The sequence below is a fragment of the Eurytemora carolleeae genome, unplaced genomic scaffold (genome assembly GCF_000591075.1).
Source record: "Eurytemora carolleeae unplaced genomic scaffold, Eaff_2.0 scaffold1326, whole genome shotgun sequence".
Classification (NCBI taxonomy): domain Eukaryota; kingdom Metazoa; phylum Arthropoda; class Copepoda; order Calanoida; family Temoridae; genus Eurytemora; species Eurytemora carolleeae.
Window position 1 is genome coordinate 70,491 of NW_019397210.1, and position 22,174 is coordinate 92,664.

Below are 22,174 nucleotides of genomic sequence, written 5' to 3' on the forward strand. Positions count from 1 at the left end.
TTATTGTTAGTTTTGCATGAATAACGTATTAAGGATAACAAGGAAGAACTAACACCTGAAAACTAATGATCTTGGGGTATTAAGTAGAAGTAAAGAGATCTGTGGGCTAAACTATTTTGTTTTAAATGGACTGTAGTCGTAATTTCAAGTGTCTTTTAACTAATGAGAGCTTTGCCACATTTAGCTGAACAAAAAGATATCGTCGTTTTTCTAGCTTGAAAAGGGTTTAATTATCACAAATTTTTTCGATTATTTACGTAGGTAAAAAAGCCTAAGTGACTTTTCTTAAATCTGCAATTAAAATTAATCAATTAAAGGGAGTGATCGGCAATGTATGTTAGTTGAACTGAGAATATAGTATTATTGTGAGGAATTTTTTAGGATTCATCCAAGACATATAAAACGTTTTAATGATGAATAATTACTGAGTTTGAGCGCAAAGTCGACGTTCATAATTTTCCATTTGGATTGTTACGTTTTGAGATTCGATTTTTTAAATTATTAAATAACGACGACAAAAAATGTAACACAAGTTCTACAGTAAACATGGTAAGAAACATATGTTTTAATAAATGAATAAATCAATGTCGAATCAATTATTTCTTTTTCATATTATATTAAACTACCATACATTGCAGGCCACTCCCTTTAAAGTAGAAATATAAGGAAAGGGATTGCTTCATCATTGTTGCAAAGAGAAATGTACGGATTAAACAGCAAGCTGTGATCTTCGATCTCAATTTAAACTACTAAACAGAAATCTTTCGCCTTTTATTTTTTATACTTTTTGTTAAAATATGTGTTTAAATTAAAAAAGTTTAAACATTCAAGTAAGTATAAAGGTTTCAATAAGAAAAAATAAAAAAGCATCTTGCAGGTGGTAGGTTCAGGGTTTAAAGGATACCGCTCTCTATCGGGCATGCATGTACAAAAGTTACTTGAAATGAATTCCTCTAAACAGTTAAACACCTCAAATATTTACAGATTTATTCCGCAAATTTAAAAGTTTCTGCATTAGATATTTAGTTTAGCTGATGAAGCTAAGCGTTTTTCCGTTCAAAAGTTTAGATCATTGATCTATGAGTATATATGTAAGGAAGAGCAAATAATCAATGATCAAAAAATGCTCAATTGCTAGTAATAAGAATCATTTGTGTGAGATCAATTAATGGCGAATGTATGTATATTGTCCGTACTCTATAAACCTTTTCTCCTAAGTAAATTATGATATATGAATGTCGTGCGTTTAGAATTCAGACCAGAACCCTTTAACATTAATAAAAGTGAGGGGGGGGGGGGTGGAAGGGAGTAAAAAGACGTTGAAGGGAGTGATAAGGGGGTTGAAAGGGAGTGAAAATGTGGTTGGAAGTGAGTGAGAAGGTGGTTGCCAAGGAGTGGGAAGGTGGTTGGAAAGGAGTGAGAGGGTAGCTGAAAGAAAGGGAGAATGTAGTTGGAAGGGAATAAGAAGGTGGTTGGAAGGTAGTGTACAGGTGGTTGGAAGGTAGTGAAAAGATAGTTGGAAGAAAGGGAGAAGGTGGTTGGAAGGTAGTGAGAAGGTGGTTGGAAGGAAGGGAGAAGGTGGTTGGAAGGCAGTGAGAAGGTGGTTGGAAGGAAGAGAGAAGGTGTTTGGAAGGTAGTGAGAAGGTGGCTGGAAGGTAGAGAGAAGGTGACTGGAAGGTAGAGAGAAGGTGGCTGGACGGTAGAGAGAAGGTGGCTGGACGTTAGAGAGAAGGTGGCTGGAAGGTAGAGAGAAGGTGGCTGAATGGTGTAGAGAGGTTAGCTGAAATGTAGAGAGAATGTGGCTGGAAGGTAAAGAGAAGGTGGCTGGAAGGTAGAGAGAAGGCGGCTGGAAGGTAGAGAGAAGGTGGCTGGAAGGTAGAGAGAAAGGGGGAAAAGAAGAAATTATCATTATCTGGTAAGTTTGGATATTTTCTCAAAAGTTTAACCAATGAAGTTTACTTTGTTCAAGATGGAAAATATTTTTTGGCACAAATGACAAAAACAGTTCATAGAGTCTAAAATTGTAAACTCTGTTAATAATATTTCAGACCTTTTGCGCATATTTTAAGGTACTGTCGATGTAATTCAAAGGGAACCCCTCGTTAAAAGTCTAAAGGGTACTGGTGTGAATTGGACACTCCACTCCAGGGTCACTGAAGATACCGTCTACAGTCCCTTTAATCCCAAATACTGATTTTATGAATTTAAATAGAAATTAATGCCTTAATAGTAGTGTTTATACAAGGAAATTACAGTTAACTAAAACTTTAATGTTTAACATAAACTTAACAAAGAGTTGTTTAAATGTTAATTTATTTCGAAATTTCAGAATTTAAATATATCAACAATGGCCATCTGCACAAGCGACTGCAGAATGTGAATTGCGGCATTTATCATGCTTCTGTGTCTGGCATTGATTTGGTTTGGTTTGGCGGGAAATGCTGAGGGATCCACGTGCCCGCCTTTCTGTAGATGTCTTTGGAGGTAACTTCTTGAATATTGGCATTTAGCTGGTTGCAAAGATATAGAGCTGTGAGGCCCAATAAATCAAACAAAAAATAGATTTAATCAATTTTCAGTAAACATTTTTTTCCGATCTTTCCCATACAATGGAGTGTAAAACAAAAACGATTCTCATGTGTTTTGGAGACACTGCATTGTAAGTAACTTAATTGAACGTGCTTTTTTTTAAATACCAAAAATGTTTTTAAAAATATTTATAAGATTCTTTAGAAAATAGATTATCGATTCTTGCAGTCAAAAACATTTCTTAGAAATAGTCATTATTCTGATATTTGGTCAATAAGCTTGTTTCTTAAAAACTTGAGAGATTTTTAATCGTAAATTAAAGCTTATTAATGGAAAGTTAGACAGTCACAGGGGGGGGGGGGGTATACCAGTTCGATCAAAATTTGAGATTCTTTCTAAATGCATCATTTTATAATATGGATTTCATTTGATACATCGTTATTGATATGAGAGCGAATTCAGTTTTGTAAAAATATATTGCATTTTTTTGTATTATACAAATGTTGCCATAAATTGCAAGGATGTTGTGCATTTTTGAGCACATTCTATATTTAATACTTTCAGTTTTTCGATATTCCTAAACGTAAAATTAAAAGTAAAAAGTTTTACACTGAAAATGCCAGCGGTAAAAGTAAAACCAAGGAATATGGAATATAAGGGAGATACAAATGACGCGGACCTCCCTACCATATGATTATACATTCTTTGCAGACGGTACTTCATTTGAATAAGAAATATTTCTGTGATGTAAAAATACTGCGTATACAATAACCTATGTCTTATTCAGATGAAGTACCGTCTGCAAAGCATAATCATATGCTTATAGGGCGGGCCGGGTCATTCCATACTCCTTGGGTAAAATTAATTATTTTAAGTCCCCCTTGGTTTTCAACCTTACATGGAGCTTAAAGGGACTATATTTTTGTGAATTTATAGCGTGGAATTTCTTATTCAAAATATGCCCTAAAAGTTTATCTGATCAGAATTGCATCAGGTATTAATAATTTTCTCTTTGAAAGCTGATTATTTTCTCAGATCACTAACTTCTGGCCTGTGAGAGACCCTTAATTAGCATGGACTATGTAAGGGAGATGGCATCGACCCGGCGCGGCCCGCCCTTCCAAGATTATTATACATGCTTTGCAGACGGTGCTTTATTTAAATAAGAAATATTTAACTGATTTACAAATACCGCGTACATTTATTCAGGATAAGTTATTGTACAGGGGAAAAAATAGGCTGAATAACCCAAACAAATACTTTTTTTTGGAATGCAAAAATATTAACAATATAAGTGTATTTTTTTATAATATTTAAAAAAAGGTTTTATTTAATAAGGTAAAAAGTAATAAGTAAAAAACCAATTTAAAAACGTTTAAAGACGACCTGCGAATTTATTTTTTTAAATGGAGTACCCCGTCTGCAACTTGCAAGGCATGTATAATCATATGGTAGGGCGGGCCGGTCGATTCAATCTCCCTTATATTCTATGCTCCTTGAGGAAACCAGGCAAAATATGAACTTTTGCAGTTCTTTGTCTGACCGTTAATACCTTTGTTCACTTATTTTTCCTAGCTCTGTATATGAAGATTCAAACATGTATAGGGACCGTGGGCATAAGTTCAAGTGACCCTCCATGCAAAAAGGACGGCACCCGATTCACACTGGTATCCTTAAAATCAATGTCTAATTATGCATGAATTATACGTGAATGTTTATAATTTTAAAAACTGATTATTTTCAACTGTGGTTTCATTAAAAAAGTGACGCATTTCTACTGCAGGAAAACATATGGGAATTATCAGTACTAAATACTTTTGAACCTTAAAAAACGACAATATCTCCCACATTTTTGGTCTAATAAATATTTTAAGGGAACCATTGTGAATCAGGCATTAGCATCTTTGCATGGAAATTAAAATTATGGTTACAGTCCCTTTAAAGCGCTTGTTTCTAGCATTAGTTTTGAAGGAGTATATTTGGCAAAGTAGTAATTTATATTTAGATTTGAAATATGTTTCAGGTCAAGTAAGATTACTGTGGAATGTATAGAACTTGGTCTGGAACATCTTCCTGTAGAAGTGGATGCAGCTACTCAGGGATTCATCATCATTAAATACTACAACAACAACAACAACAAAAAAAGCAAAACATAAACAACAACATCAACAAAAAAACATAATCAACAAAAAATTAATAAAAAAACAACAACAACAATAGAATAATATCAATATCAACAACAACAACGACAACAACAACAATAATATCAACATCTACATAAACAACAACAACAACAAAAACAATAAAAACAAAATCAAACAGAATAATAATAACAACACAACAACAACAATTAACAAAAACAATTCAGAATAATAATAACGTAAACAACATTAAACAGGAAAACAGCCATAAAAACAACAAAATAATAACACCATCAACGACAACATTAAACAAAAAAGGACAATAACAATAAACAGTCTAATAAATAAACAACACGTAAAAATAAGAACATCAGTAATGAGAAAACAGACCAATCTTGAAAAGTCTTGAGAAATGAATTTTTGTCAAACTAGAAGGATACTGTTTGTTTTTTTTTATTTAATGGCGTATTTTTTACATTAACTAAAAATATATATATTTATAAATTCAAACAAAAATTTAGACTGAAATATCCAATAAAAATAAATTGGTAAGTTTTCTATCACAAATTAATTAAAATACGAACTTATTCGAAACTCTTCTTTAATTTCCCAATTAATCATTTTTCAAGTAAGAAACCTAAGTAGAAAATTATATCAATTTTACACAACTTATAAAGAATGAATATTAAGATGAATTTTATATGCTATTTTCAAATTAATTAGGATAAATATAAGGAAAATGATGAAGATAATAAAAAGAATAATAAAGAGGATATAGATAAGGATAATAATGAGGATAATAATGATGATAGTAAAGTCGATAATAACGATAATAATATTGATAATAATAAGGATTATAATGAAGATAATAATGATAATAATAATGATGATAGTGAAGTTGATAATAATGAAAATATTATTGATAATAATGATGATAATAATGATGATAGTAATGTTGATAATAATGATGATAATAATGATGATAATAATGATGATAGTGATGTTGATAATAACGATAATAATATTGATAATAATAAGGATAATAATGAAGATAATAACATGGATAATAAAGAGGATATAGATAAGGATAATAATGATGATAATAATGATGATAGTAAAGTTGATAATAAGGATAATAATATTGATAATAATAAGGATAATAATGAAGATAATAACAAGGATAATAAAGAGGATATAATTAAGGATAATAATAATGGTAATATGTTGATAATAATGATGATAATAATGATGATAGTAAAGTTGATAATAATGGTAATAATGTTGATAATAATGATGATAATAATGATGATAGTAAAGTTGATAATAATGAAAATAATATTGATAATAATGGTGATAATAATGATGATTAGGTTCTAAACCTCACTGGGAATAATATTACTACACTCAAGAACAAGGTAAAAACATCTTTTTCTATTCTAGACTAACGTGGGAAGTACATTTTCAGAATTCAACATGTTTCAAGAAATAAAAACGACGATATCTTCCTTATTGTTTATCAGTTTGAGGTTTAAAGGAAACCATTTTTAATAACACATCTTGTTTTAGAAAGGACGTTCACTTGAAATTACGTGTATAGTGTTTTTAAGAAGTACTTGGAAACCCAGCTTTGCCCGAAAAATAATCTTCATAAAAAAAGTCGCCCCACTCAAATTATAACTTTAAAACCAAACTAAAAACATTTCCCTGGTTCATAATGAGTTTCCAAATTAAAATTTGAAGCAAATCGGTCAAAGTGTTTCTGAATAATATGATTGGACAAACAGAGATTTATGTTTTTAATAAAAGTTTCGCGAGTGGTTGAGTTTTGAAGTTGTAGATTAGCGCCATTATATTTAAAATGTTGACCAATGTTTCCAGGAGTTCCAGCTTGCCGGGCTGGTCAACCTTCAGAGGGTCACCCTAGCGGCAGCAAACCTCACTAATATAGAAGAGAAAGCATTTCTAGGTAAAAAAACAGGATTTTTTTTGTATATTTTCAAATTTCAAAAGAACTATACGTTCTTGCCACTAACTCAAATGTTCTAATCCCAATATCTTTGCAACCATGAGGTGTACAACTTTGATATTTCAAACTTCGATTATTTGATCCAACAGAATTTATAGTTTAAAAAACAAAGGTCTAAATTTGGTTTCAAAGATATCAGGGTTAGAAAATTAGAATTTGTAGCAAAGAATCAACCCCCTTACAATTCCAGTAAGGTGGCTTTCAATCTTCCATTTCGTAGATTTTTTGGAGGGGGGGGAAAGGGATTTTTATCTATATGAATGGGGGCGAGGGAGAGATTGGAGAGGGGTTAGGACTTTTTCTATATTGTCAAACATGTCCTAATGAATAGGATTGTTTTAAGATTTAAATATAAAATACTCTTTCAAATTTGACTTTCTGACGTTTTAGAGGAAAATATTACTTTGAGAAGTAAACAATGGTACTTTTTTCAGTTTATAAAGGTTTGTTAATATTTATTATTGGATCATTTCAAAAATATTGGGACAGTCTTTATAAATCTACTGAAGCCAAGTTTAATTATTGATAACGTTTTATTTTAGGTTTGCTGAACCTAGTAGAGTTGGATTTATCTTTTAACAGGAATACATTTTAGAATTTTATACATTTAAAGAGACTCTCGACATATTTTTAACTGTCTTTTTTAAAAACATTGTATACTTTTTAACTAATCAAGTTTTAAACAAATATTTCAAAAGTTTGAAATGAATTGTTCATATTTACTATTTTTGTAAATAATAGTCCTTTAAAAATGAGTAATTTTAAACATTTTAAAGTCTGTGGGAGGGGGGGAGTCACGGTTTTCCTGGGTCTCCTGGTTCTCCTAGTTCTCCTGGTATTCCTGGATCTCCTGGTTCTCCTGGTTCTTCTGGATCTTCAGGTTGTCCAGGTTCCCCTGATTCTCCTGATCCTCCTGTTCTCCTCGGTTTCCTAATCCTCAAGGTTTTCTATTTCTCCCGGTTCTCCTGGTTCTCCTGGTTCTCATGGTTCTCATGGTTCTCCTGGTTCTCATGGTTCTCCTGGTTCTCATGGTTCTCCTGGTTCTCATGGTTCTCCTGGTTATCCTGGTTCTCCTGGTTCTCTTGGTTCTCCTGGTTCTCCTGGTTCTCCTGGTTTTCCTGGTTCTCCTTGTTCTCCTGGTTCTCCTGGTTTTCCTGGTTTTCCTTGTTCTCCTGGTTCTCCTGGTTTTCCTGGTTTTCCTGGTTCGCCTTGTTCTCCTTGTTCTCCTGGTTTTCCTGGTTTTCCTGGTTCTCCTGGTTTCCCTAGTTCTCCTGGTTCTCCTGGTTCTCCTGGTTCTCATGGTTCTCATGGTTCTTATGGTTCTTATGGTTCTCCAGGTTCTCCTAGTTAAAATGTATTGGATTAGATTAACTTCAGTTCCCAGTTCAACATTCTCCTTTACTCTCACCCTAGTTAGTTTAAGCCTAGCTAACAATCCTATCAGGAGTATAATAGCAAACCAATTCCAGGTTAGATATTATTATTATTATTGTCATTATTATTATTATTATTATTATTATTATTATTATTATTATTATTATTATTATTATTTTTACTTTAATTAATTTTATCATTATCATCATTTCCTATTATAATCAATATATTCTAATCTAGCCTCTGCGTGGTTTGCTGAAACTAGATTTATCTTACTGCAGAATTGACAATATTGAAGAGGAAGCATTCTCTGGTCTCCAAAACCTAGGTTTATTTTTACCATTAATTCTTTTCTAAAAATAAAACCAAAAACTGTTTTCAGATAAATTAAATAAGATTAAAACTTTCAATACAATGTACTTTCACGGAGCCATTTACAAAATGACACAAATTCCTTAAAAATTCCAAAAATGTTTTATTTTTGACTTTTAGATAATAGCACCGAGTTTCCTGCGAAAATTTCGCATTTTCAGATTTCGTTCACTCGCGAAAAAAATACGAAAATTTCGCTAAAATAATGCAAAAATAATTTCGGGGAAAATGCAGAATTTTCAAAAGAAATGCAAAAGTTTAAAGAGAAAGTTGCGAAAATTGATCAAAAAAGACGAAATTTTGAAAATATTCAAGATTTATTTTCAAAGAGGGATTTATCCGCGAGCCCAATTGATGGATTAACACAAAATATAAATATAGTTTTAAGAACGACTAGGAGACATCAGACAATTCATAGATTTGCTTGAAAATACTTTCTGGACCGTTAAGATATTTCTTCTTAGAATACATAATAAAGTCTACTACGAGAAGAACCAAAATAATTCGGAATTCTGGACCAAATGGGATAATTTTTTTTTGAGGACACTCATGCGTAACCTGGGGTTAACATAGGCCAAAAAATAACTGATTTTTTATTTAATTTTTTTCCACGGGCAATGCCGGGCCCTTCAGCTTGTATTTTATATTGCTCTAGGTTATTACAGCTATCACGGAATACAAAAGAAACTTCCATAAAATTATTTGTCCTTCAGTTTCTGGGAGGAATGTAAACAAAGTTTAGATTCACTGCTTTTGTTAACATTTCTCCCAGAAACTGCAGTACATTTCCTATTATACTTCTTGTTGAAGTGTTGTATCGTACTGTCAATATTTTATACAAATTACAGTCCTTCAAATTACCAAAACATTGTATCTAGAGAGGTTGTCCATGCACGGAAACGTACTGCATGTGTTGCCTGGTGTACTGCCTGGAAGCCTTCATGGGGTGACTCTCCATGAGAACCCATGGAACTGTGATTGCAAACTTAGGAATAAATCAAATCAGATATTAAACACTTCGCTTAAAGTGTCAGCTTTTTATTGTTATTCTACAACCCTTTCAGCAATTTAATATTACGAACAATATGCCAGGGGTTTTCCTTAGTAGTATTCTGTATAGTATGCATCTATAATATTCTGTTGAGTAGCATAGAACTGCCAAGAGTTAATCTTGATCTTAATTTATTATGCTTTCCACTTATACTAATGAGATTAAGCCTTGGAACCTAAGAAATCTGAAAAAGGAGAAAGATATTTGAATTTTGACATATTTCCTTAAAAGACATTCAATTGATGAACTCAGTTAAAGATATAAAAAATTGGCGGATATTGAATACGGATAATTATTTTATTGGAAGGATATTCTATAGATCTGACATTTCACAAAGAGAACATTTTAAAATTTTTGGCAAATTAAGAACAGGCCACTTTTATATCAAACATTTCATAATTTCATTGGAATCCACAATGATCCAAAGATTGCAGGCTTTTACAGATAAATCATTGATTCATTTTCCAAATAATTCTTATAGTAAAACTTTAAATGTACAGATGCTTTGTAATTTCAGAATATACATGTCTAGGGCTTCAAAAAAAAAACTACAAAAGCATCAGTGACGTAAATAAAAGGCCAATGCGTTGCAACACTTTAAAGCCGACCTACTCTTGAAAGTTGGTGCAATGTATGAATGATTTGAATTGGTTTACAGAACCCTGAAACATTGGTTGGACTCTAGTAATGTACCCCGTCAGGTGGAGCCAACATGCTCCACTCCGTCCCGTCTTCTTGGATTCCGTGTTGGAACCCTCAGCAATCCTGAGTTTGCATGCGCTCCAATTGTTAAACCTGGGTCAAGCTTCCTCACAATAGAGGAGGGAGAGGATGTTACCCTGATATGTCATGTTGATGCTGATCCTGCTGCAGATATCTACTGGACCTTCAACGGAAGAAAGGTCGAGGAGAACGTCTTTAAGTTCTCCACCAAGCAACTGTATGAAGGTAGGATAGTGTTTAAATTTATATGGAAGTTAAAGATTATATCAATGTAATTTCAAGTGACTATTTTTTTTAAAATATCATTCTTGATTACAAGGCATGTAGCATTATTTATAGAAAATATACCATTGCTCTTCTATCTGTTTTTACATTAGAAAAACAAAAAAATTTCCAAAAATTTCAGTCAGGGGTTCAAAAAAAGTACCATTTGGGAATTTGGATAGATTCTTTTAAATTGATATTCACTTGAAATAATGTATCTTCAGTCACCTTAAATTCTAAATTTTAAAAAGGAAAATGATTAAAAGACGTTACATTTTTCTTAGGTTCTCAAGGATATCGAAGTGAGCTACGAATTACAAACATCAGTTCTACAGAGAACGGTTCCTTTAGTTGCTCTGCCCGAAACAAGGCTGGGGTATCCATGTCCAACTTTACACTTTCCGTGTCCCATGGAGATATATCAGGGGCTATGGAGCTGAAACTTGAACACTTTGTAGTGGTCAGCATCTGTGTTATTATTGTGCTCCTTCTGTTGGTGATAGCTGTAACACTCCTTCTAATACATCTTTGCCGGAAATATGGAGAGAAACCTAGAGATCCACGACCACCAACTCATATGCCCAAGTACATCCAGATGGGGACTGGTAAGCTAACTGCAAGTCCTTCCAATACAAGCTACCTCGCCACCCCAGATATTCTAACAGAGATCTCAAACTTTCAGCTTACCCCTGACTCTAGCTGTATTAGTATGGATACTGTTTCCACCCCGGCATATAGCGAGCATACGGATGTATCCATTATAATGCAGGACTACGGAAACATAGATAAAGGAAACCCAATCATAGGTATGCAAGGGTCAATAGGCAAGATACACATCAAGAAATTGAAAAATGAAAAATTTCTGGAGAATTCGTTTCAGGATCGTGTTATTTTTAAGTTTGATTTTACTGAATCTACTGATTTCCAATATTTAAATATATTAAATGTTGGTTGATTGATTGCAAACTATTGACCTGTATAAACCTGAAGGAGGAGTGAGTAGGAACCCTGGTATAGAAGAGAGGAAGTATTTAGGTTGGGTCGGAGGAAACCAATCTATCTCAAGGCAGGGGTTCATATTTCATAGAGTTACTCCCCCTCCTCCCCTCTCTTGTAATTAAATGTAACTTCTCAATAATTCCGTTTGAATCATTTTCAGTTCCGTGCACTTTTTTAATCTAGAGCTTCTCAAGCACTTTAAGAAAGCAAAACCATGACTCTAATCCAGACACTTTTATGGAACACAAAGGAGAGAAAAGAAGGAGGAAAGAAGAGAGGAGAGAAGAGACGGAGAAGTAAGATTGCATCCACGGAATCAAGACCAGGAAGACCGTAGGGAGAACAGGACTGTGTCCTCGGAGTCAATAAACAACTACTTACAGAACATGTTCAGTGCCAGTTCCCAGGTATTAATTTGCACCCTACTACTTCTACATTTGGAATTTTGTTGATGCAGAATTGTTTGGAATGAAATGGAAGGGCTCTCAATTGTGCGCAAGTTAAATCTACTTGTATTGGACACCCTTCTCTTATTCTATACCACACATGCCACACAACCGCACCCCTGACCACCCCACTCTCTAGTTTTACCCTCTACCACACATTTCCTATCCCTATATACTTTTTACCACACTCTAACAATCTCCCACTCTCTTCCCTCCTTATACACCATCTACCATTCTTCCACACCTTCCCCTTACCACAAAAGGTTAATGCTTTAAATTATAAAGTGGCTTTCTTAGATTATTATGAACTTGGTGGACTAAAATTATCAATATTTGTTAAAAATATTCAAAATTCAGAATTATTGGATAAAACTCTGTTTAATGAAAACATTCCATGTAATTTTAGGGTCTATTACAGACTAAAGTAAATTATAATATCAGTTTTCAAGTAAATTACAAAAATCAATGATAATGTTAATTACGCCCCCCTCTCCATTTACTCTGTCAATTTCCTAGCTATTCTTTATTGCTGCATAGGTTATGAAGTCATAATCATAAGAAAACCATGATTACATTAAAAATCAGTTTGCAGATAGAAGAACAAGAATATCTCCTGTAATTTTGTTTATAGAAAGGGTTTAAAACGGCGAATCAGGCATTATTAGCAAACATACTAAATTTTTTAGAATTTGTATAATTGTCTCTTAATGGATGGGAAAACAACAAATGTCCAAATCTACAATTTTACAATGAAATATTCTGCAGCTTATACAGTGGGTTCAACTAAACATGACTGTTTGAAGACGACCAAAAACATTTCTTGCTTTATAACCATAAACAGATCATGTTTTAAATAAAATATTCTTTATTCTTCAAAAGCAGTTTTACTTAATTGAGTCTCTAGTCTAGTCCATTTTAAATTTCAATTTTTTTGGAACACCCTGTATGTTCACGCTTGATGATTGTGTGCTTGTGCGCGCTAAATTGTGCACAAATCAATTCCCAGCAAAATTGACGGAAGTGTTTGGCGAGCTTGAGGTTTAGATTTTCATGGGAAGAAGGGGGTAATACAGTAACACAGTAAGGAAAGTGGAGCTAATAAAGATATTATAAAAATAGGATGTTTGTATTTTAAATTTATAAACATTTCAAAATAGGATAATCTCAAATTAGTTTATTAAACTATACTAAATAGAGTTTTCAATTAAAAAAACATGATCCCCACTTCAGTTTATTTTTTATCTTATTAAAGGAACTGTACCCGGACCCAGTGAGATCTGTCAGTAACATAGATTCTACATGGTCACACTCAACTCTAGGTAAAATTAAAAAAGATGCAATGTTAGTTATCGAGATCGGTTTAAAAATTTAAAAAAAGATTAAACGCACATTTTCTTATAACCGCCAAACCGACGGAAAGAATATTTCAAATTACAAGCTTTTCTTCAAAATTTAAATTAATGTAAAATGCACAAACTTCTGAAGAAAACATGATTTTGGTAGTTAGATATATTTTTACGATTGCATATACAATTGTACAATTGTAGGTGAAAGGATACAATATTAACTCTCTAGTATTCTGGTTCACGCGCAAACAATTTAATTTTCCATTTTTCTCAACCAAAATTTAAATCATTATTCCGGCTTCTTCCAAAATATAGAAGTCTTATATGTCCCAGACGTCTTATATGTTATCACAAAACTCATTTCTAAAACGTTAAATTCATTATATTTGCTCATCTAAAGAGAAGAAAGGAGTAAATTCCAAAGACTTAAAAATATTATTTTTAACAAAAAGGTCGAAAATAGATCAGCCATCCCTAAAAATAGAACTATAGACATAACTTTAGGTGACACATATTTGTTAAACTTCACAGTTTATTTTTATTTGTGGTTTCCAAGCAAAAGTGAGTTCGCATCTTTTGCTTATAAGAAATTTAAAACATTTCGAGTCAGAAAAAAACAACATTATCTTACACATTATTGATAAGATTAAGGTTTCAAGGGTAGCGTTGTATAATTGGGCAAAGCCATCTTTGCGCAAACTTGAAATTACGCTTATAGTCTATAATTAAGAAATGAAATAAGATTGTTTCTTGTTGACTGAAACACCCAGCTTAGATTAGAAGCTAAATTGTTTTTGATAAAAGTCGACTCACTACACCTAGTATCTTTTAACTGCAGCTTTAAACATTTCTGGGGTTCTAGAGAGTTCAGAGTCCAAAACTAAAGAACGAAACGTTTTGACTTAAATTTTAAGTTCATGGTTAAATGCCACTTCTGACTTAATTTAAACCTGAACTTTAACCGTGAGGTTAAATATTTAACCCTGTGGTTAAATATTTAACTCGCCGAAATCGACGAGTTAAAATTTAAACACAGGTTTAAATTATCTTGAAATACTGCGTTTTCCCTATTTGTCTATTATTCAATCATCATTCAGCTGCAGCTGAGAAAACGGCATTCAACTTATCGATATATTTAGAAATGAAAACCTTGTTAAAGAAATTTCACGTTTTAGATAAATTAATTTCTGGATGTAAACCCAAAAAACGGTTGTATGTTTTGTTTTCAGTTACGTAAGAACAGCTGATTAGCGATGGTTATGTAATATTCTCCATAAATCCTTTTCTCTGATTGGTTCAGATTTTCCCGGGAAATTCAAATTTAAAATTGAGAAAGTTTAATATTTAAATAGCTATTCATTATTTTACAGAACTTTTAACCTCGAACTTAAAATTCGCGCATTCTTTAGTTTTGGACTCTGATCAACAATCGGAAAAAGGAATTTTGAGTTATGATTGTAAAAACAACAGCACATAAACCCAGGACGGGCCTACACAAGAGTTGCTTCAATTTTCAAGACTGTGTTTGCTTCAAAGTAACGCAAGGCATTGGCCTTTTGATATTACCGCACTTTCTCACTTAAACTTGAACTTAAGTACGTTCTATTTTTTAAATTTAAAGAATTTTAAATGTGGAGGTGGATTGCTTTAAACTTTTTACTCTATGTCCTTTTTTTTCTTTAACGTTTTGTAGTCTTAAAACTATAGCATTTGTTTAGAGCTCTATTTTTTGAAATGATATTCTCATCTAGAGATGACAATTTTTAGATCCCTTTAACAAACAGATAGACAAAGAAAGTAGATAAATAGATAAATAAATAGAATTCAAACCATTTTTTAAATATCTAAACAATCCCTTTTACATGTTTATTTATAGACTCTACCTGGGCCAGGAATAATCCTTATCTTCACACCTCTCGTCCTTACATTGTTCCCCTTACTCGTCCCGTTAGATCGGACGAACAGTATCCAGTTCCGTCCTTAGAGTTCCAGTCCCCACATTATCCAGATCGTCTTTCGTCCTCAAGGTTAGTACAGAGGTTTCATTAAAATATGAGAATTCAAGTGACTTGATTGAGATTGAGCTGAGCTTAACTTTAGAAAATGGTGTGTTTAACTCGTTAAAAGTTAAATTAAAGGAATTGAGTATTTACCACAATATTTTTTATTTGTTTTATATATGATCCAATTTAAACGACAATTAGTTGGCCGCCAGGTGTCTCTGCTCTCGATGTTTCTGTTGTTCCACGTGGGAGAGACACACCTAGCGGAGAATTATGAAGATATCCTTGTTTTTCCATTAAAAATTAGTCTATTTCAAATTGTTGTTTTTAATCAAAGCGACTTGCGGATTTCACACCAGAAACAATGAAATTGTTTAATACTTTTTTAAATGGCAAAATTAAGATATCTTTCACGTTATTACTTAAAGATTACTGCTGTAAATACAGGATCAGCTGAGCGTAACATAGGAAATGACGTCGTTTAGTTCGTATTCTTTAAGAATTCGTATATATATTCGTTTAGTTCGTTAACAAAATAGTTGAATTGAATAAAATAAACTTTCTTTATTTCAGATTGTCAGACCCCCTGTACGAATCCATCAGCAGTGTTCGATTTGCCAAAGAAAATATCCAGGACGGAGTAGGAAGGTATTCTAGGGACGGAAAAACTATCCAGGACGGAGTAGGAATTATTCTCAGGAACGGAGAAACTACGCAGGCCGGAGTAGGACGGTTTCCTAGGGACGGAATAACTATCCAGGACGGAGCAGGAAGGTTCTCCGATGGTAAGGAAAACATAGTGATACGAACCGAAGATTCAGTTCAAGATATTCTAAGAAAACTCTCAGGTGAGGAGACTGTAGTGCTCACAGAACAACCCAGAGACAGTTCTACTCCGAATCCAGATCAAACCCGTGCAACTGCTCAGGGTTATAAAGAGTGGGTGAAGGACCCAAGAAATATAGAAGGAAGGAGCCATCTGGAAAAGAAAGGTCAAAACAAAGAGAGAGAAGTGAAGAATGAAAGTGGGAAGGATAAGGGAAAGGACGGAGAAGAAAATGATGGAGAGAGAAGGGTTTACTCCTGGGATGACAGGTTTGATTCTCCGGATATCAGTAAGGAACTAGAGACAGCTTTCTTCAACCTAGATGCTGGAGAAACAGAAATATAAAACTTATCCTTTTATATGAATAATTGTCGCAATCTTGAAGAATTTCGATTTGAAATACAAACAATAAATTAATAAGATATGAAATTCTTGTACTATATGCCAAAGATGTTCTAAAAAAATAATATTTTTTCATCTTCTAAAAAAACTTCTTTTTATAATTAACAAAAAAAGAAGTTTAAAGGATTTTTTACATCTTATTAGATTACACGCAGTGAACTGATTTTGAAATAGAAAAATGTGTTTTTTTTTAAAACATATTCACTTTTTATGTTACAGATATAAACGTAGAAATAAAAACCATATATATTCGTAAACTGTAATGTGATAAATATTAACTTGTTCAAATTTAAAAGAAGTTTAGAAATATTTTAATGTTTAAAATAAATGGATTTCTTTATTTTTAATTTCAACAAAAAAAAATCAGCTTTTTACAATTATAGCTTGTAATTTTTACCATTGCTAAAAACAGAGCCTAGAATCCTTCAATAAAATATTACAGGGACTGTCCTTGTCATTTCCGGTGACCTTTAGATTAAAGAGGGGCATGTACGATTCAAAATGGTACCTTAAAAACTTTCATGATGAGGTAGATATCGTTATTTTTCTACCTTGAACAGTGTTCAATTCTGAAATTTTTCCCCCATGTTTCTGCAGTGGAAACCCGTAAGTCTACATTATAACAAATTTTCTAAGAAAAGAGAAGACAAATTGTTTTCTGGAACCATTGTGAATTGGACATAAACAACATTAAAGTAGTTTATGTACAGTCCTTTACGTGATTATACAAATACTTATAATACGTAATTTGATGGACGCGTTCGTTTTTTTTCATTTGTTCGTTCATCGTTCGTGAACGACCCATTTTGTTCAGTTTTTTTCAATCGTTAAAAAAAATAGTTTGTTCTCAAAAATATCGTTAATTTTTCATCAACTTCGTTCGTTCTCTCAGTGAACGATCATTCTGTAAAATCGTTTGTTCAGTAAAATTGTGTGTTTAATAAATCGTTCGTTTGGTAAAAAAATTGTTGGAAAAACTCATTTGTTTTTCAAAAAGTTTGCTAAGAAATCGTTCGTTCAATAAAACACGATCGTAATGTCAAAATGTTTTGAAAAAATCGATGATTTTCTAATGCGTTTGAATCGTTTGTTTTTTCGTTCATGTGAAAATATCTGCGACAGCTTAAAAATGTGAAAAGTCCCCGGATGAAATATTAATTTTTGTCTGAGTCAGATTTTTCTAAAAAAAATCTTTATTTACGATTTTTTATAAACTTTAAATTCAAAAAGTCATTGAAAGGAGCTTTTAATCAAAATTGATTAAACCAAGCTTTGGATAGCTTCCATGGCCAATAGCCATAATAGGGCAAACAAGTTTTTTAAATGAAAGGTATATTTTGACCTTTTATTTAAACCGGTATTTAATTTTAAGAATAATCCGTTTCAACGAAGCAAAATAATTATCCGGGCTCATGATCTTTATTTTAGTGCACTTAAAAATTAACAATATTTTCTAACATTTTAAATCTAAATATAGAAAATGATTCATTGAAAACTTTTACTTGAACTACCCGTCGAGGTATGGAAGGCCTACCTCAGGACATCGTCCTTTGTTTCTTAAGGACGGTATTGTCGTTATATATATGGTATATAGAATAGATTGTTAACAACCTACCTTGGTCCTTGGTTTACAAAACAACGTTTAGTTTTGGATAACTACTTTACTTCGTTTTTTATTTAAAAAAACGATAATTTCGTTAAAAGTTTATTTGTCGTTCTAAAATCAATATTTTCAGATAGTGCACATCTTTAGACACATCTTCCATATTATCTTCTTCTCATTCTAATCTTTACTTTATTCTTAAATATCCTTTGTCTACGTAACAGCTATCTTTTGAAGCGCTTTATTTTTAGTTGAAATTGCGAAAGTTTTGATATTTCATGTTTATCCAAATAATACTCATTTTTAAAGGATCGGCATGGAGATAAGGTAAAAATTTGAAATACGAGGAATGTGACTCAAATATGATACTGGCGTTCCTTCACTCACTCATTTATTTAGTTTGAATATGACATTGTTTGTAGGGGAAAAAATCAAAATATGACTAGTGATTTAGTTGCTATACGAAGAAACATCGGAAAGCCATGACAATATTACCTCCAGACATTGACATAATGGAAAAAAAGTAAAACTGAGAGAATATTTAAAAATGACTTACAAATGACAACCCAATTGCAAAATAGAGCAATCACTCTTATAGAATCACAAAATGTTAAGTAGTTATTAGTTAACACGTATTGGTTAAAACAATAAATGTGGAAATACATACCACTTATCAATTTGTACTTTTCCTATTAAATCATGAAAAATAAAAATTTATGATAACCATGAAATATATGTAAATGCGTGCAAAAACATATTGTTTTCTTAGGTCTTAATCATGCATACTGATGTAAACATTAAAATTTGTAAATCAGAATTCTGATCAAATATTGCTTTATATGTTTAAAAATCTAAGATGTGTAATTCCCCAAAAAGTAATTAAAAAATCCGCAAAATTTTGTTATTTCTTAAAAATGAAAGCAACGTTTCTTATTTTGATTTGCTCACTTCACGGTATTAGCACTCAGCCTGTAACTGAAACAGAAGAGGATGAAAAGGTAAATATTTAATTCATAAAATCAGAAAATGATATGTAATAGTTTCTATAAATCTGTGATTTACATACTGAAGGGTTTGTTTACCTTTAATAGTTGCCTCAGACTGTTAGTGTTAAACCCTTAATTATCTTTTACGCAAATACTTCTTTTATTTAAGAATTTTTTAAATGTTTATTCTTCATATTCTGCATATTCTTCATCCAACTATTTGCTACTTTAATGATCTCTCAAATAAGAAAGTTTCCTATTCTATGTACACAGACGTAAGGTCATTTTAAAGTTTATTTTGTCTCTGCATGCCAGAAACAAATCTCAAGAATCTATAAAAACTGATATATATTTACGGAAAATGTGAAACTGAATGCTAGTTTTTAACAATTATCTATATGATAAAACAAAACATTCGTATATATATGTTGCGTATAGCCGGCCAAACGGCTGGACCGACTAAGCTGAATTTTTTTGTGGACACTCATAGGTGGCCGGGGAGTGTTATAGGCTAAAAAAATTCGAAATTATTTTTCTTAAGCATTTTTTTTATTTTTTTTCAAAAAAAAAAATTTCCACGGGCAACGCCGGTCCCTTTAGCTAGTACAATATAAAAATAAATATGGTAAAAGGTTACTTCTAATTAAAAGTCTATTTTTCTGAAATAATTCAAAAAATAGAAACCACTTAAAGTATTTTAGAATTAATTATAACTATTTGTAATATCAAAGTAAATCTTTGATGGAACTCAATCGGGAATTACTTACATTGTATTTGGATTATTACTTTTAGTAAATTTTTTAATTTATCATTGTTTGTCTTAAAAGTTACAATTCTGATTTGTATTCTTAGTTTTAATGATTCAAACGTTAGATATTTTAAATAGCATTATTCATTGCTTGAAATTTCAAAGGCTTAACACGTTATGTTACAAAGATAGAAGGGATAGAAAACTAAAATTTGAGGCAATTGATCAGTAAATCAGTGTATTAATTAAGCAATTATTATATATTAGCTGAAGTGCATAGCGTTGCCCAGGCTTCTCTAATTATTCGTAGTTATAGCTACCCACACTGATTCATAATTTTAACTAAAATACCTGGCGTTCCCCGTGGAATTTCTAAAGTTTCCAAAATTTGTTTTGTCTATTTCAACCCCCTGGTATACACATGGGTTTTCTAAATAAATGTCAGCAAATTTTGTCAAGCCGTTTGGCCAGCTATAACGAGTATATATAATATATGTGTTTATGCATTTATATTTACTTTAAGAATGAATCTTTAAATTATAAAAATTTACTTTTTTTAAGACGTGTGTTGAAGAGGTATGCATACCAGCTGCATATCCATTACTTGAACCTAAAGAAACCCCAACTATTGTTTACGCAGGTATATATTCTATATTATAGACTTGTCACAAAAAACTCATTTTTATTTGAATTTTGAATTATCTTGTTTAGATTTACAGCTACGACAAATCCTAGATATTAATTTAAAACGAAGAACTATCACAGTTGAAGTTTTCACTGCCCTCAAGTGGATTGATGGATGGTAAACAGTGTTTTAAAAATAAATATTAATGAATTAAAGGGACTGTAAGCGAAATTGAAATGAAAAGATGACAATACCCCGAGTGACAACGGTACTCTTTATTCTTTATGTAATCAATAATGTATAAGATATTGTCGTTTTTATCTAGTTGGAACATTTTTTAAATCTGTTGATAATTCCCAAATATGTTTTCCTGTCTGAGAAATGCAAGATAAAGTTTTTCAGATAAACCACATCAATTAAAAATAATAAGTTTTCTAAATTACAAAAATTAATACCTATTCATACTGTAACGCTCTAATGATACTGCTGAGAATCGGCCATTGTTATGTTTAAATGTTAAAATTACGCTTACTGTCTTTCGAAAGCAATTAAAGCAAAAATTGTATTTAATTTGTTTTGTTAAATTGAAAATTTTAATGTTTCATTTATTAATACTAAACCTTTCAGGGTCGAATCCACGAAAGATAAAGCTCTTGTTGGAGGAAAAGTGAGGGAAAATATTCTGGTTATTGATGTACAAATTATGAATTTGAGAAAAATCACGAAATGGAAAGAGGTTCAGGGAGGAGAAAACAATGTGTATGCCTATCCAAACGGCACAGTAAGTCTTATTTTTAATGAGAATATTTATAGAACTTTCTCAATATTTTAGTTCTAAAAATTTTGGAATCAATCAGCATCGATTTTCAGATATATTTGATTAAGATTTGGACAATTAGAGTATGCGGAGTTTCTTAAATTGACAATATTGTAAAAATACTAATTCAGGGTTCAGTTCTTGTAACTGATTATCAGGCTGAGATTGAGTTTGCTTGTGATATGGATTTTAATATGTATCCATTTTACAAGATTGACTGCCAATATATGATTACTACTCCAGGGTTCGATTCAAGGTAAACTCTCCTTCACAATGTAATAATTACTCGTCTTAAACTCTAATTTTCTTATCCTTATATCTACACAACCTGATGTCATAGACCTTATTATCATCATTATTTTTGCTTGATCAAAGAATCAAAAAGTAAAAATATAGAGATTAGTATATTAATAGAGTTTAAATGACTTATCAGTTTGATTATTTAGCAACGTTTTTTGAAATTTGCTCTTTTTTGTTTAGATGTTCTAGGCACCCTTATTTTGAAAACGTTGAATTATCAATAACAATAAAAATATCTGCATGAAGATTGTACTATGTGTACAAAACGCCAGGCTTTTTTTATCCTCATTGTTTTCTATAAAATAACTTCAAACACAGGTTTTCAACTTTTAGACAGAACAACTTCACTCATTTTACTTTATAGAAATATGAAAAAATAGTTCTGCCCTAAATAGTTAAAGAAAAGAGATTTCGAAAAATACTAATTTATAGTGATTTTTAGCAAAATTATTCTCAGAAGCAAACCTAACAGAATCAGGCTTGCACGCACGTTTGAATTTCAGGTATTTATAGACATAGCTTTATACATACATGTTACGCGAGCCATGCTGCGTATAGAAAGTCTGTTTGTCGCCCCTGCGTATTTCTGAGTT

The 22,174-nt window shown here is 31.9% G+C and overlaps 2 protein-coding genes across 2 annotated transcripts; both read left to right on the top strand.

Annotated features, from left to right (window-relative positions):
• The first annotated feature begins 2,333 nt into the window (after positions 1-2,333).
• On the top strand, positions 2,334-16,517 carry LOC111712754 (uncharacterized). Its single transcript, XM_023487463.1, has 15 exons — positions 2,334-2,484; positions 4,553-4,628; positions 6,041-6,085; positions 6,549-6,636; positions 7,239-7,278; positions 8,063-8,165; positions 8,311-8,398; positions 9,321-9,432; positions 10,152-10,441; positions 10,765-11,286; positions 11,471-11,546; positions 11,709-11,886; positions 13,178-13,244; positions 15,148-15,298; positions 15,848-16,517. The coding sequence occupies exons 1-15, from the start codon at positions 2,396-2,398 to the stop codon at positions 16,443-16,445; spliced, it is 2,523 nt and encodes an 840-aa protein (XP_023343231.1). The 5' UTR covers positions 2,334-2,395; the 3' UTR covers positions 16,446-16,517.
• Positions 16,518-19,002: 2,485 nt separating this feature from the next.
• LOC111712751 (uncharacterized) lies at positions 19,003-22,084 on the top strand (the record flags this gene model as incomplete). Its single annotated transcript, XM_023487460.1, has 6 exons — positions 19,003-19,103; positions 20,401-20,479; positions 20,551-20,641; positions 21,092-21,245; positions 21,413-21,537; positions 22,024-22,084. Coding segments are annotated over exons 1-6 (594 nt in total), but the record flags the coding sequence as incomplete, so codon positions are not given.
• Between the last annotated feature and the right edge of the window lie 90 nt (positions 22,085-22,174).